The sequence below is a fragment of the Camarhynchus parvulus genome, chromosome 26, assembly GCF_901933205.1.
Source record: "Camarhynchus parvulus chromosome 26, STF_HiC, whole genome shotgun sequence".
In the NCBI taxonomy this organism is placed as follows: domain Eukaryota; kingdom Metazoa; phylum Chordata; class Aves; order Passeriformes; family Thraupidae; genus Camarhynchus; species Camarhynchus parvulus.
The window spans coordinates 3,417,809-3,432,618 of NC_044596.1; the positions used below are offsets into that span (position 1 = coordinate 3,417,809).

At 45.2% G+C, this 14,810-nt stretch overlaps 1 protein-coding gene across 1 annotated transcript; it reads left to right on the plus strand.

The window, feature by feature from the left end:
- The first annotated feature begins 1,017 nt into the window (after window positions 1-1,017).
- On the plus strand, window positions 1,018-14,321 carry PM20D1 (peptidase M20 domain containing 1). Its single transcript, XM_030965755.1, has 13 exons — window positions 1,018-1,213; window positions 2,857-2,943; window positions 3,513-3,745; window positions 5,646-5,732; window positions 6,949-7,082; window positions 7,549-7,668; window positions 8,430-8,505; window positions 8,696-8,757; window positions 9,002-9,080; window positions 10,103-10,174; window positions 10,675-10,843; window positions 11,526-11,625; window positions 12,339-14,321. Exons 1-13 carry the CDS (start codon window positions 1,018-1,020, stop codon window positions 12,466-12,468), a joined length of 1,545 nt encoding a protein of 514 aa, XP_030821615.1. The 3' UTR covers window positions 12,469-14,321.
- The last annotated feature ends 489 nt before the right edge of the window (window positions 14,322-14,810 follow it).

The following is a 14,810-nucleotide window of genomic DNA, read 5'->3' on the forward strand; positions in this document are numbered from 1 at the left end:
GGCACAATGTGGCCAAAGTCATAATTCCCAAGTGCCTGGGCAGAGAATTAGGGGAGCTCAAAGCCATGCTGGTGAAATATTTTCACTTGCAGTAAAATATTCTTTTTCTTGCTCTTAAGTAACAGTGAGGTTGATATGTTTTGGCTCTGGAGCCTTACTTGGTAAATGCATGATGTATAACCAACTCAGAAATGTTTGTAATTTATTTAATTTAATGTTGGTTTCGTTCTTCTTCTTCTTTTTTTTTTTTTTTTTTTATAATAAAGAATGTGTGAACAATCATTGTCATCTTCTGCTGACTCAGGGGCACGATTACCATGGCTGCTCCCATCTGGTTTTTGGCATCCTGGGACAGTTCATGCCATGGGAAGCTGGGATAAATCTTCACATTCCATTCAGAACAGCTGTAAAGAAGGGAATAAAAAGGATTACATCGTGCTAGCTGGTAGAATCAAGGAAAGAATTGACATATTTTGAAAAGCAGGTGGATTTAAAGTTTGTCAGAAGTGGGGCTGCACAACGCAGAGACTCCTTGGCATCCTTCTGCCTCCCTTGTGGCCCCAATGAGCCTGGGGGTGGTTATTCCCCACAGGAATTCCTTTTATTCCCATCCTTTGATAGCAGCATCCCAAGATACTGGGAAGAAATCCTTCCCTGTGAGGGTGAGCAGGCCCTGGCACAGGGTGCCCAGAGCAGCTGTGGCTGCCCCACCCCTGGAATTGTCCAAGGCCAGGTTGGAACGGGCTTGGAGCACCCAGGGACAGTGGAAAGTGTCTCTGACATGGCAGGGGTGGAATGAAATGGGATTTAAGATCCTTTCCAACGCAAAGCATTCCCTAACCCGCACTCCCCTCGGCCGATCTCACATGCGCTGCAAACTACATCTCCCAGCAGCCCCCGCGAGAGCAGCGGGTTAATCCCGCCCCTGCTCCGCTCCCATTGGTCAACATGCTGACGACACCGGTCGCGATTGGCTCCCGGTCACGCCCATCAGCCGCGGGGGCGCGGTAGTCAGTGATGGCGGGCGGGCGGCGGGCGGTGACGGCGGCGCTGCTGGCGCTGGGCTCGGTGGTGCTGGCGCTGGCGGCCGCCGTTCTGCTCCGCGCCTTCGTCCTGCGAGCCCCGGCCGGGGTGCCGCGGCTCTGGGCACGGAGCGCCGGCACCGCCGCCCTCAGCGCCGGCGAGCGGCGGGAGCTCAAGGAGGCGCTGCGAGGTGAGGGGGCCCGAGCGCTGTGAGCCCCCCTCGCCCCTCCTGAGGGGGGACCCAGGGCACGGGGGGCGGGTGTGGAGGCGGCCGCTCCCCGGGTGCTTTCCCTCGAAGGAACCGGGTGTTGGCTGCCAGCAGGACTAAGGAAGTGGTTGAAAAATCTGTGCTGGGCGCTGCTCAGGCCCCGCCTCGAGCGCCCTGTCCAGTACTGGGCGCTGCAGTTCAGGAAGGGCTGGAGCGAGTCCAGGGAGGGCAATGGGAGAAACCTGAGGGAGCTGGGAAGGGTTTGGAGAGTCCTGAGGGAGCTGGGCAGGGGCTGAGCCTGGAGCAAAGGAGGCTCAGGGGGAATTTCTGGCTCTGCACAACTCCCTGCCAGGAGGGGACAGCCGGGGGGATTTGGGATCTTATCCCAGGGAACAGGGACAGGAGGAGAGGGAACGGCCTCAGGCTGGGCTGGGGAGGCTCAGGTTGGACATCAGCAGGAATTTCCTCATGGAAAGGGCTGGAAGGGGCTGCCCAGGGGGGTTTGGAGCGCCCATCCCTGGAGGTGGCACCTGGAGGTGGCACTGAGTGCTCAGGGTGGGGATCGGGCACAGCTGGGACTCGATGATCCCACAGGGATTTTCCAGCCTCAGCGATCCTGTGCTTCTCCTGAGCCAACTCTTGCCCTGTGTTGATTTTCTCCACGGTTTCCTGCTTGTACACACAGAATTTTGCCAGACACCCGTGAAGGCGTTTCCAGACATCCCTTTGTCCACTGGATAAGTCACCGTCGGGATTTTCTCCCTTTCTTGTTCTTGCTCACCACTGCTGTGCCCAGTCCTGCGCTGTTTGTGCTGTCTGACGTAGAAGATTTGAGGGGTTTAGCTCTCAGTAGGGCTGGCACTGTGTAGGAAACCACAATCTGGCACCTAGTGATAAAACCCTGTGTGTTTTAACCTCATACCTTGCTGGTTTGTAGGATTTATTGCCTAGCAAATTGTGTTTACATTCTTTTTTAATGGGAAAATGAAGGCTCACAATAGATTTTTGTGTTAATTCATGAATCACACGACCTCAAAAGAATCCATAACCTCTGCTGGCAGCTGCTGTTTGGAAAGGCAGCTGGGGCTGAGTTACTCCCATGTTCTGCAGGACAGGGACTGGATGTTGGAGAGCCTGTTTAAATGACAGGGCAGACCAAAAGGGCCAACAAAAGCCCTGTCTGTTTATGTAGGTTAATTTATAAAGCCGTATGGAGGTGTAATAATCATCACAACCTGCTTAACTCTTGAGAAAGAGCCTTGGACTGCCAGCTCAGCTGCCAGAGGAGCCCGTGGCTCTGGGGAATCAGATCACCCAAGCAAATTGCAGCTGCTCCTGGACAGTAGCATTTCTAAGGACATCATTCAACACTTCAGCATGAAAAGTGGAGTCAAATTGTCTGGAGAGATGCCTTGGCTGAGCTGTTAGGAAATGCTACATGTGCATGGCCCAGCTGAAGCACATCAGTCTCTTTTTGATCATGGCAGCTTCGTGCTGTGCTGTGAAATAATGTTTAAAGCCTGGAGAAACACTCAGGAACATAAATGTGCTTCCACTTTGGAAGTGCAGTTGGAGCTTTGTTTGGTTTTGGTGCTGAGTGATTTCTGTTCTGTGTTTCTTTGAAGGGGCCATTAAAATCCCAACTGTGTCCTGGTCTCCAGAGGATTTGAATACAACTGCCATGGCCGAATTTGGGAGTTACATTCAGAAGGGTACTGAACTTTCAGTCTTGGCAATTTCTGCTGCTCCTATTTTCATTTTTATAAACAAATTGAAGAGAACACGTATCATTCCTGAATATAAGTGATTTTTATATTTTTCCTGAAGAAAGACCTGTCAGAAATGTCACATGTGTCCCCTCTGTAGCAGTGGTATCAATGGCCCCAAAAGATTCAATGATGGCTTTTTGTAATGATGGTTTTTGGTCCTTGAGATGGTTAAATGCCATAAAAAAATTAAAAGAGGATGACTGCTGCTGCTTCAACCTAATTTTTTGGCAGTTCCATCATTGCTCCCTGCAAAAGAGCTGCAGCACTGCTGAACAAGAATTCTGGTTTTGTTTAGGAGACTTTCAAATCCCAAGTGAGATAGATTGGTAGAAGTGTGAGAACTTCTAATCTCTGCTGTGCCCATTATTTACAGTTCCTGATGATTTACAGTTCCTTATTTACACCCCCCCTGATGCTACCTAGCTGACAACTCTATGCAATAATGCTAAAATCGGCCGTTATTGTTAATTTTTTCTTTCACACGTGTCTTTAATTTTTTTTTTTTTTAACAGTCTTCCCGGCTGTATTTTCTTCAAAGTTCATCCAACATGAAATTGTTGGCAAATACAGCCACCTGTTTACAGTGCAGGGCTCTGCCCCTGGCCTGCTGCCCTATATGCTGCTGGCACACATGGATGTGGTGCCTGCTCCCCCCGAGGGCTGGGATTTTCCTCCTTTCTCAGCTGCAGAGCACGAAGGTTTCATCTACGGACGAGGAACGCTGGATAACAAAAACTCTGCCATTGTACGTGTGCTTGGTAATGTCCTTCCACACAGATCCAGCCTGGCAAAGGCAGGGGGGAGCAGCCCATCCTCTTGGAATTCACTGTGGTGTCTCTTTCTCACCCCTTTTTCTGCCAGGGATAAATTCCTAGTTTGGATAAATTCCAAGTTTTTCCTAAAGATGGAGTGTTTTCACTCGTTCTTCACTGTTACTGGAGAAAATAGGGTTAAAACTCACAAAGAATCAGGAGAATCATATTGACAGATGCAGATGTATTTGGTTAAATGCCAGTTTAAAGTTTTAGGCCAGAGAATCTGTGGCTGCCTCATCCCTGGGAGTGTCCAAGGCCAGGCTGGGCCAGCCTGGGATAGTGGAAGTTTCCCTTCTTGTGGCACTGGATGCGCTTTAAGATCCCTTCCAACCCCAAATCATTCCATAATTCTCTGTCAAATGCTGTGTTTGAAACCTTGTCCTTTTTCCCAGGTGTCACAGAGGCACTCTAAGCCAAAACTGGCCCTTTGAAAAGGCTTGAGTTTCAAATTAAACATTTTGATATAATAAAATAGACAAACAACCCTGCATCTTTTATCCAGCCTGTGGCAGAACAAAGAGCTGTTGTACTAAACACATTTGGGAGGAATGGATTCAGAAAAGATTGATCTGGGAAAGATTTCTTACGGGGAAAAATTATGGAAAAATTACTAAGGAAAATTTCCCTTTGTGCCTGTGATGATGACTTCCATGGCAGCCCTGTATTTAAATTTGAACAGATGTTTAGTGTCACACAGGACACACTCCTAGAAAGTTTCAGGATGTTTAATCATCAATTTCAGAGCCTTGAAACTTAAAAGTTTAGGTTGGTGCTTCATTCTGCTGTGAACTGCACAAGTAACTCCACAAATGGCCAAAAAAAAATCAAAACAATTTCAGTGAACATGGCAAAAAATGGGTGCTGACAATATCAAGGTGATATGTGAAAAATTAAGTAATTTGAATTGAAAAAGAGAGAAGGAATAATAGAGCAAATGTATTGTTTTTATATATATAAATTGTGACAGCAAATGGTAGATTTGATTGTTTTATTTCTCTCATTCTTCAGATTAATTTTCTTGTTCTGTTTCTGCCATCTTGGCACTTCTTGTACAAAACATGCAGCTCCTTAAACTGCCTGGATTTGGTAGCAGCAGAGAGAGCCAGTCTGGCTGTGTGACAGGCACTGCAAGGGAACAGTGAATTCCTGGATAATTCTGGCTCTGGGGGCTCCCTGTGCAGTCTGTCCCTGAACCAGCTGCTCTGTATTTCATGTCCCTACCCTGGCACCTGTCACAGCATTATTGATCAAAAGCCCTGCAGTGACTTTTCCAAGGAATGGGAATATCCTCAGTGGGAGTTGTAGGAATCAAAGCCTGGCTGTGAACAGCACAAGTGTGACCGTGTTCACAGGGGTCCCAGGATGAGGGAAGGGATGAGGATCTGACTCCATGTTTCAGAAGGCTTGATTTATTATTTTATGATATATATTATATTAAAACTATACTAAAAGAATAGAAGCAAGGATTTCATCAGAAGGCTAGCTAAGAATAGAATAAGAAGGAATGATAACAAAGATTTGTGGCTCGGACAGAGAGTCTGAACCAGCTGGACTGTGATTGGCCATTAATTAGAAACAACCACATGAGACCAATCACAGATCCATCTGTTGCATCCCACAGCAGCAGATAACCATTGTTTACATTTTGTTCCTGAGACCTCTCAGCTTCTCAGGAGGAAAAATCCTAAAGAAACGATTTTTCATAAAAGATGTCTGTTACACACAAAGGCTGTGAAAACATCCCAATTCTCTTCCAGCACCCTGCATTCTGTTGATTTATTCTCCTGATTTCCACCCAGGGATGGTTCAGCAGTTCTGCTTTTCCTGCAGGGCATTCTGCAAGCTCTGGAATTCCTGCTGAGGAGGAATTACCGACCCCGCCGCTCCTTCTACATTGGCATTGGCCACGATGAGGAGGTACTTTCTTTCCTTTCCTTGCAACAACACACTCCTGTGGCTTTTTCCTTAGAAAGCCCTAAGGAAATTTTGAGCTGAGGCTGTTTCCCACTCCCTTTCCTGTGTCTTCCTTCCCTGTTGAAGGGCTGCAGGTCCTTGACTGTAACATTTTCCCCTCTCCCTGTGATGGGACCCCTGGGTCAGTGCAGTCTTCCCTCTTTGCACCCCTCATTCTGGGGGCAGGACCCAGCATCTCCTAATTTCATTTTGTTATGTTGCACTTGGAGCCTGCTTTGGGAGGGGTGGCTCTGCTTTCCTCAATGGATCTCCATTTTCATTCTAATGCCAAAGCTTGCGGCCAAAGCTGACAACATTGCAGTGCAGGCCTAAATTGCAAACTATTTGTGCTCTACACAAATAATTTGGCTATTCAGGGGCATGATTCTCTGCCCTCTCTGGAATTCCAGACCCCACCACTCCTTCTATGTTGGCATTGGCCACAGTGAGGAGGTATTTTCTTTCCTTTCCTTGCACCAGCAACCTGTTTGCATTGTTCCTCTAGGTAACAGGGCTTAATTTTGAAACATTGTTTAGCTGGAAGGTCTTTCCTGTTTTTCTTGGTTCTCTGGGGAGGTACTGTGTCAGGCCCCAGGTCACAGTTATGGATCGATTGTTTGGCTTGGAGTGACATTCATAAAGGGTTTGGTGTGATGAGCAAAGGGAAAAGAACATTGGAGGGTGTCACTTCAAATTCTTTTCTGCAAGGGAGGTGCAGCAGGAATCCCATTTTGGAGACAGGAAAAGCTGGGTTGAGTTTCACGTGGTTGTGCCAAATGTTCAGGAAGAAGTGGCAAATGAATTCCAGTGGTACAGAGAGACAGGGGAGGTGGGTTTGGTTAGGCACTGTCAAAATATAAAGACAAAGAATTATTAATAGTTGAAATAAATAGATCTGCAGTTGCTAAACTGTGAGTTTACAGCTCAGATATCAAAATGAAAGCAGCAGTCAGCGACTCATCAATAAGAGCACTTCTCATCATGGCTATAAATTCATCTGCTATCAGGCCATTAACAATCTCCAATTAATTTTCCTGGAAGATTCTTTTATGTTGCTCTGGAGCTGTTCCCCCGGGGATTTCATGCATTCTTTGTGCTGTAGCCAACAGCAAGGTGCTTTCCAGTTTTCCTCCCAATGTTTTGGCTGGATCTGATCAGTTCCTCTGCCTGGATTGCACAGGTGTCTGGGCTGAAGGGAGCAAAGAAAATTGCAGCTCTGCTGGAAGCCAGAGGAGTGAAACTCTCCTTCCTGCTGGACGAGGGGAGCGCGGTGCTGGATGGCATCATTGCAGGGGTGAAGAAACCAGTGGCTATGTAAGAGCTGTGATTAATTTTATTCATTAATTCACACCAGAATGTGATAAATTTTCAGTCATTAATTAGTGATAAATGACATTGTTGATATCACTAGAGAATGTTTTCAGGACGTGTGGCAGCGTTGGTGCTGCAGGAGCTGCAGCAGTGGCTCAGAGTGCAAGGCAGGGACCTTCAGCCTCTGCCTGCTGTCCATCACAGTCATCCTGACAGAGGCACAATGTTCCACTGAGCATTTTAATTCTGTGCTGGAGAGCTCTGCTTGCTGCAGAAGCAGCCCAGCCATCAGTCCTGCAGAGATCTAAACACTGTGTTAATGATTTGTTGTTGCTGCTTGAGTGGTTTTTATCATACTAAAACTATGCAGAGTAGTTATTTTTATCTACAGTCTGTGTGTGTGTGTGTGTGTTTGGAATTACATTAGTCATTTATTTGTTAATTAATTGATGAATTTATCATTGTCCAGGATTGCTGTCACAGAAAAAGGTTCAATGACACTGAACTTCACAGTGGAAAAAGAGCCAGGGCATTCATCCTTTCCCCCTAAGGAGACAAGTATTGGCATTTTGGCAGCAGCCATGTCCAGGTGAGAATTTCCCTATCACCCAATGCCAAAAACAGTCAAAAAACCTCCTGAATCACTGATATGTGACTTTTTAAATATTTGTGTTTAGAGTCTTTTTCAAACTGCTGTTCTATATTTGAAATTGCAGTTTGTAGCTCACTTTGAAGGGCAGAAATGAAACTCCCAGCCAAGGGACAATTGCCAGGTGTCTGCAGAGTCTTTGCACTTCAGCTGTTCCAAGTGTCAGCCAATTCTTTAAAAGCAAGACAAGTGCTGTCTGCCCTAATTTCCTCTGTAGCAACAGAGATTCCTTTGTTTGGGTGGCAGGATTTCTCTGGAATTTGTTCCTACCTCAGCTGGGAATTCTTCAAGCCAATGAACATGGAACAGAGTCATAACGTGACTGCAGAAATCATCTCTCTACTTCTCTGTGGAGATACCAAACTGGCTAACAAATACATATTTTAGAAAAATCTGAGTTTGTCCAGACCTGGTGGGATTTGTGTGCTATTTTTCTGGATTTCCATGTATTTCTAGCAGCCAGGCTTTGGGATTTTTTTCTTCTGTTTCTCAAAGGAAATCTTTGCACGTGACTGGAATGCCCAGAAATCTGTGGAGCTGTGCTCGCAGTTACTTACCAGGAGAGCAGAGTGTGATTGCATCTCCAATAACAGAGATACATTTCACAAATCAAATTCCTGACATCCTTCTGGAGCAACAACAGCCAGAGAGTTGTTTTTTAACCTTTTCAGTGTTGCAAACATTAACAATTTGTTTTGTAGGCTGGAGCAGAATCCCTTGCGCAACCTGTTTGGCCACGGCCCAGAGCTCCTGACCATGGAGCACCTCGCAGCAGAGGTGAGGAGACAGCCAGGATTCCATTCCCAAATTTCCATAAGAAACCCAGTGAAGAATTTAGTTATGTAGAAAGGATAAAAAAGCTGGTTTTCCTCCCAGATTATTGTTGTTTTGTCCATATTCAAGTGACTCCACCACGCTCTTGATAAATGAAAATTTTCTGATTTGTGGTTTTGTTTCTTCCCCTTAGTTCAAGTTTCCTCTCAACATCATCATGAGCAATTTGTGGCTGTTCTCACCTATTGTCAGCAGGTAAGAAGAGAGATCCTTGATAAACATCCCCAGCCTCTCACCCTTAAAAGATGAAGCCATTTCTAATCTTCCCAGGAAATCAGTTGTTTTATAGTTTAGATACTTCAGTGGTTTCCTGTTAATAACCACTTTGTTAATTGAATAAACCATCATTCATCTTATTGCCTGTGGAATTATGGTGCTTATTTTTTAGCAATATTCAACTTATTGGAAAAATTGTGTTTGTTTGTTTCTATTTTTATAGAGTCCTTGCCTGGAAACCTTCCACCAATGCCTTGATCCGAACAACCACTGCAGTCACCCTGTTTAATGCAGGAATCAAGGTACTTTCATTTGGGCTTTTCTCCATGTAATCATGGTGAGACAATTAGGACAATTAATTTCCACCTATTTAAATCCAGTTCTAAGATCAGTGTGGGACCTGTCTGGTGCCACAGTCTCATTCTTACCTCAGATATGGCTTGGATTTGAAAATCACAGTTGAAAATCTCTTTCAGAAGTATCTGATCTCTGTCCACCACTGTTAAAATTGTTAATATTTCAGCATAGACCAGAAAATGTGGTTTCTTCATAATCCTACAAAGTATCAAAGGCAATATTTGGAACTGTCACAGTCACAAACACTTCCCTGACTCAGACATCTGCAGCACAGGTCTGGGGTTTGCCTGAAGTGTGTTAAATGTGCACCTTGGACTGAGAGATAACAGCCAGATCCTTCCCTGCTAAGGAGGTGGAGCTGTCCAAAAATCCTGGAGCCCTGGAAAACAAACAGGCTGTGTTTGGTGTGTCCCTGAAAAATCTGTGACTGAAAAGCATCCCTGGACAGGAAAAGGTGCAGTGGCTGAACAGTGACACGGAGTGGCCAGGAGGGAAGTGACACCCTGGTTCCTTGGGGTTTTTCCCTAAAGATTACACATGGTTTTGTTTAACAAAGCTGTAAATATTCAGTCTGTAGATTAGAAGAGTTGTGTTCAATAAAAATCAGTTGTTAAGCAACTTACATTCACCTAAATAGGAAGCATGTAATGTGACAATGAGGTAAAAATATAATTTAAAAAAATCCAGAGTGTCTGAATTTCTCAATATAAATTTTCTGAAGGGAGAGAGCTTAGCTCAAGATAAAAACTTTTATAGAAGTAACAGATAACTTCATTTCTGTTCATTTGACAAACATTTCTGTGTGTATTTATCTGCATTTTAGATAGAATTTACGGTGTCAGAGACATCACACTTGGTGGAAACAGTGGAGCACCTGAGGCCTGCAGTTGTTTGAGCAGTTCTGAGTTTGCAGCTGGCATTTTATCCTGATTTTCACTTTTAAACTTTGGCCCTTCCTTTTTTCCAGGTCAATGTCGTCCCTTCCTCTGCAAGAGCCACAGTGAACTTCAGGATCCACTCAGCTGAGACAGCTGCTGAGGTAGCCCTGGGCAGATCTCCTCAGCCTTTGTGCCCCAGAGCACTTGGATCATCTGGGATATGGAATGGGTTTGTGACCTGGCACAGCTTGGGGACCTTGCACACCTCAGGAGGTCTGACAGGCTTCTCCAGCCCAGAGCAGCTGGGAAACAAAACCTCTTCCCTCCCCAAGCCTTTGCTGGAAGTTTCTCTCTCTGGAAGCTTTTTCTGGATTATTTGGATGCCATAATTCCCAAGAGTAGCAGGCTGAGCTCCTGCCTTCCAGGGCTGAAGCAGTTCAGGAGTACCTTGAGACAGAAATGTGCATCTGATTTAAAAATTGAGCTGAAGTGTCAGCCATGCACTCAGAAGAGGAACTGACACACACTTTCAGCCTGTGTTTGCAGCCACAACTGACAGTTCACAGACAGATGTTTTCTGGAGAGCTGAACATCTGCTGATGTCTCTAAGGGCTGCTTTCTCATTTCTTGTGCTCCTTTTGTCTCTGTGTTTCACCCACAGGTGCTGGAGGCAGTCAGGAGCACCATTGCTGATGACAGAGTGAAGATTGATGTGGTGGAGGCCTTTGACCCCCTGCCCATCAGTCCTTGGGATGAGCAGACATTTGCAGTCCATATTTTTCAAAGAACCATCCTGGACACTTTCCCAGATGTTGACAGTGTAGTCCCAGGTGACAGCAGGCACATGATGATTATTGTTTCCTCTTCTGCTTTTCCCTCCTCCAGCACTGCCTTGTTTCCATTTGCTGTGTACTCCTCCACCCCAGCTGTTAACTGCTGGAAACAGCTGTTTTTTCCTCTTTTCATTCCCTTCCCTCTTTATGCTTTAAAAGTTTTAATGTTGTTTTTTAGTAGTGGAAGTAAAAAAGCAAACAGGAAGCTGACAGAAACAATGAGCCTTGAATTGGGCTCTCTGCACATACAAAGGAATCTCTTCAGGGAAGAAGGGGATTGTGAGGGAGAGGAGGAGGTCTTCTTGCTTGAGTTCTTCTTTTATTGTTTTCATAGCTGCCCAAGCCATTCCTGCTTTTCTGTATTGTTCCTTATGATCCCAGCCCCTTCCCTTTCTTGCAGCTCCTTCCCAGCTCTGCAGTTGTTGGATTGAAGTTTGAAGTTTGCATTTTTGGGGAGGCTGAGTCTCCAAGCTGTTCTTGGGTTGAGTTGTGTGTTCAGCTGCTGAAGGAGAGAATGTTCTCCAGCATGTACCAGTCACTGTTTCCAGTGATGCTTCTGGTGCAGGCAGTGCAGGACTATTATCATTTGCTTTTTTCCTCTCTCCTGGGCAAAGGTGGGGCACTTTTTGAAGCTCAGTTGTTCCTCTCCTGCAGACCAAACCTGAGGTTTGTTTTCCAGGCACGTGCATTGGAAACACGGACAGCAGGCACTTCACCAACGTCACCAAGGCCATTTACAGGTTCAACCCTCTGCTCCTGAAACAGCATGATCTCCCCAGGTACTGAGCTCTGCACGTGGGGTGGGCCCAGGCACAGAGGAGATCCATGAGCAGAAGGAAACCCAGCCTTGTGTACCTCCCATGCTGTCATGCCACCATTTCCTGCAGATTTGGGGATGGAAATTACCTTGGGACCGTGTCAACTGGCTCCTTATTCCTTCAAATTCAGGCAGGACCCATTTAGGTGTTTGATTCTTTGGTGCTGATTGCATCCTTTGTGTGCTGCAGCAGTGTGAGAGGTGGTGTTTGGTAGTTGGCCTTGTCCTGCAGATTTATCCACATATTTGGACACTCTGAATTGATTTGAAATTCCTGAAGTTAGGTGATAACAACATCACCATGCAAGGGATTGGTTGCTTATTTAGATTTCTCATTTTATTGAGGTGCAGATGATGCAGGAGTGGATTGTTCTGGCTGTACAGGAATGGCCAAGAAATGGGCCTTTAGGATTTTTTCAAGATTAGATTTTTAGATTTTTTCCAGATTCAGCTCTTGGGCTCTGAGCCTTTGAATCAGTACATTTGGGTTGGTTACTGTGCAGTTTTGGTCTATATTGCTGTGTTTTTCTGTTGGTTACAGTGCAGTTTTTGGCCTATATTGCTGTGTTTTTCTCTTGTGCACTGGTTTATCAAGCCAACAGCCAAGCAGGGTGCTGGGTTTGTACAATTGGGTCAGAATTCCCCCTGGCCTGAAAAATGTCCTTTTTCTTTCAGGATCCATGGGTTGAATGAGAGAATCTCCATTGAGAATTATGAGAAACAGGTGGAGTTCCTCTTTCAGCTGATCAAGAACTGTGACATTGAGACACTTCCAGAGCCCCATGCCAACTCCCACGAGCTCTGAGACACTTCTGGAAAGAGCAGCTGCAGGTGGACTCTGGGACAGGGGCTGAAGATGGAATTTTGTCTTGTATATTGAGCTACAGCTGGAATTTGGGTTTTTTTATATTGTGGTTTACATACAGATGGGAAAAGTGCTGGTTGTGTGATAGGAACGTGGCCAAACCCAACAAATAACCCTGATTTCTGCTCTCCGTGGTCTGGTGTGCAGCCATTAATCTGGCACTAATTTTTTTCAGCACTTTAAGCCTCTGAAATTGGTAATCACTAAAAATCTAAGCTGTAATCAGCAGTCACTCACACTAGAAGCTGACTCACCCTGTGTGCTTCTGACAAACTCCTTTTTTATGGTGAATGGATCTTTCTCAGGTGAGGACTCTGCCAGAAGCCCACAGGGAGGGTTTGTGGTGTGGTGAAAGGGTTCCTGTCCCTGGTACAGCCACACTGAGAGGGTCTTGCACTGCTGCTGGGCACTGCTGCTTCCCAGGGCGTTCTCCCAGGGGATTTTCCCAGGGGATTCTCCCAAGCTGCTTCCTAGGGATGATCCTGGCACTCTGAGCCAGTTCAGTGTTCATTCCCATGGCTGCACTGATTCCTGACTCTGTTTCCAGGTACTCCAGAACTTCCACGTTGTTGTAACTGAGGAGGTGCTGAAAACTTTCCTGTCCATCATTTTAGTGATGATTTTTGTTCCCTCCCTGGCTAAGGATGTGTTGTGCAACTGGATGCCAGAATAAGGGATTGCAGCTTTACATAAGGAATTAAATCCCTGTTGTCTGCTGATCTCTTTTCTCACTGAATCACTTTGTGCTTCTCCTTTGCTCTTCTGAGAACTTGATTGTGAAAGATGTGAAGCCCTTCAGTTTCTCCCAGTTCAGAGGGCTCAGAGGTTTTTCCTTCACTGCCAGTGCAAGCAATTTCCACTTTCCTGCTCAGTTTTTTGGGAATCCTGGGGAAGGCAGGCCATGGGTGTTGACTCTGCTTCATCTTGCACTTCTTGCCTACCTATGAAAGCACTGAAGGGTTCAGCATTATTTTGGCCTTGACAGTTGGGGTTACCAGTATTAAATAGACTAATAATTTATTTAATTAAATTAATTTTATCAATAAATAGTTAACAAAGTGTTGTTAGCCAAAGAAAAGGCGGAATCCTGGGGAAGGCAGGCCATGGGTGTTGACTCTGCTTCATCTTGCACTTCTTCTTCTATGACAGCACTAAAGGGTTCAACATTCTTTTGGCCTTGACAGTTGGGGTTACCAGTATTAATTAGACAAATAATTTATTTAATTAAATTAATTCTATCAATAAAAGTGATGTTAGCCAAAGAAAAGGCTGAATCCTGGGGAAGGCAGGCCATGGGTGTTGCCTCTGCTTCGTCTTGCACTTCTTACCTACCTATGACAGCACTAAAAGATTCAGCATTCCTTTGGCCTTGACAGTTGGGGTTACCAGTATTAATTTAGACAATACTAGTATTAATTTAGACAAATAATTTATTTAATCCGTTAAAATTAAATTAATTTTATCAATAAATAGCTACCAAAGTGATGTTAGCCAAAGAAAAGCCTGAAGGTGTGACAGTGGCAGTGCCTGTGCTGCAGGGACCAGTGCAGCACCTCCTGCTGCACAGTGTCTGTTTTTCAGAGCTTAAATAATGCACTGGAATGGGTGGATGTTCTGCTCTGAATTCATACTGTGAAATGTGCTGGAATGTACAGGAAATACCCTGAAATGTATCCTGAAAAACACTGATGGAACTGTGATTCCAATTCTTTCCGTTCTCTTATTTATTTGTGGTCTGATCTTATCACTGTGGCCAGAGGGCTCCAACTGTATCACTGAATAATTGAAACAAAACTGACAGTTTCATCTAATAAAATGAAGAATGTGAATTCTTTTCTGATGATTATTTCTTCTTTTTATGTAGCTGTGTAATTGCAGTGAAGTCATTTCCACACCTGAGCAATCTATAAAGTTTCCATCAAAACAAACCCACCTATTTTCCAGCCAGCTTTAATCTTTGCTGCCTTTTCTACACAAAGTCAGCTCACCCTGGCCAGGCATTGTTGGGCAGTAAATAGTTTGCATCTTTTCTGGTTTGCTGCACTTTGTGATTTGTTCAGGCACGTGTCTGTGGCTCTTTTGTGGAGGTGTCACTGCTCCTGTGAGCTCCTGCGTGCAGGCACAGCAAAAGTGATGTGTCAGGGCACAGCACTGAATGGTGCACAGAGGGATTTGTTGTTGTTTTTTTTCTCTGGCAAATCTCTGTAAAACTGAGTTTAAAGCCTTTGCTTTGGCTGTGGCTGTAGGGGGGAAATATTGTTTAACAGCTGATGGTTGTGCTG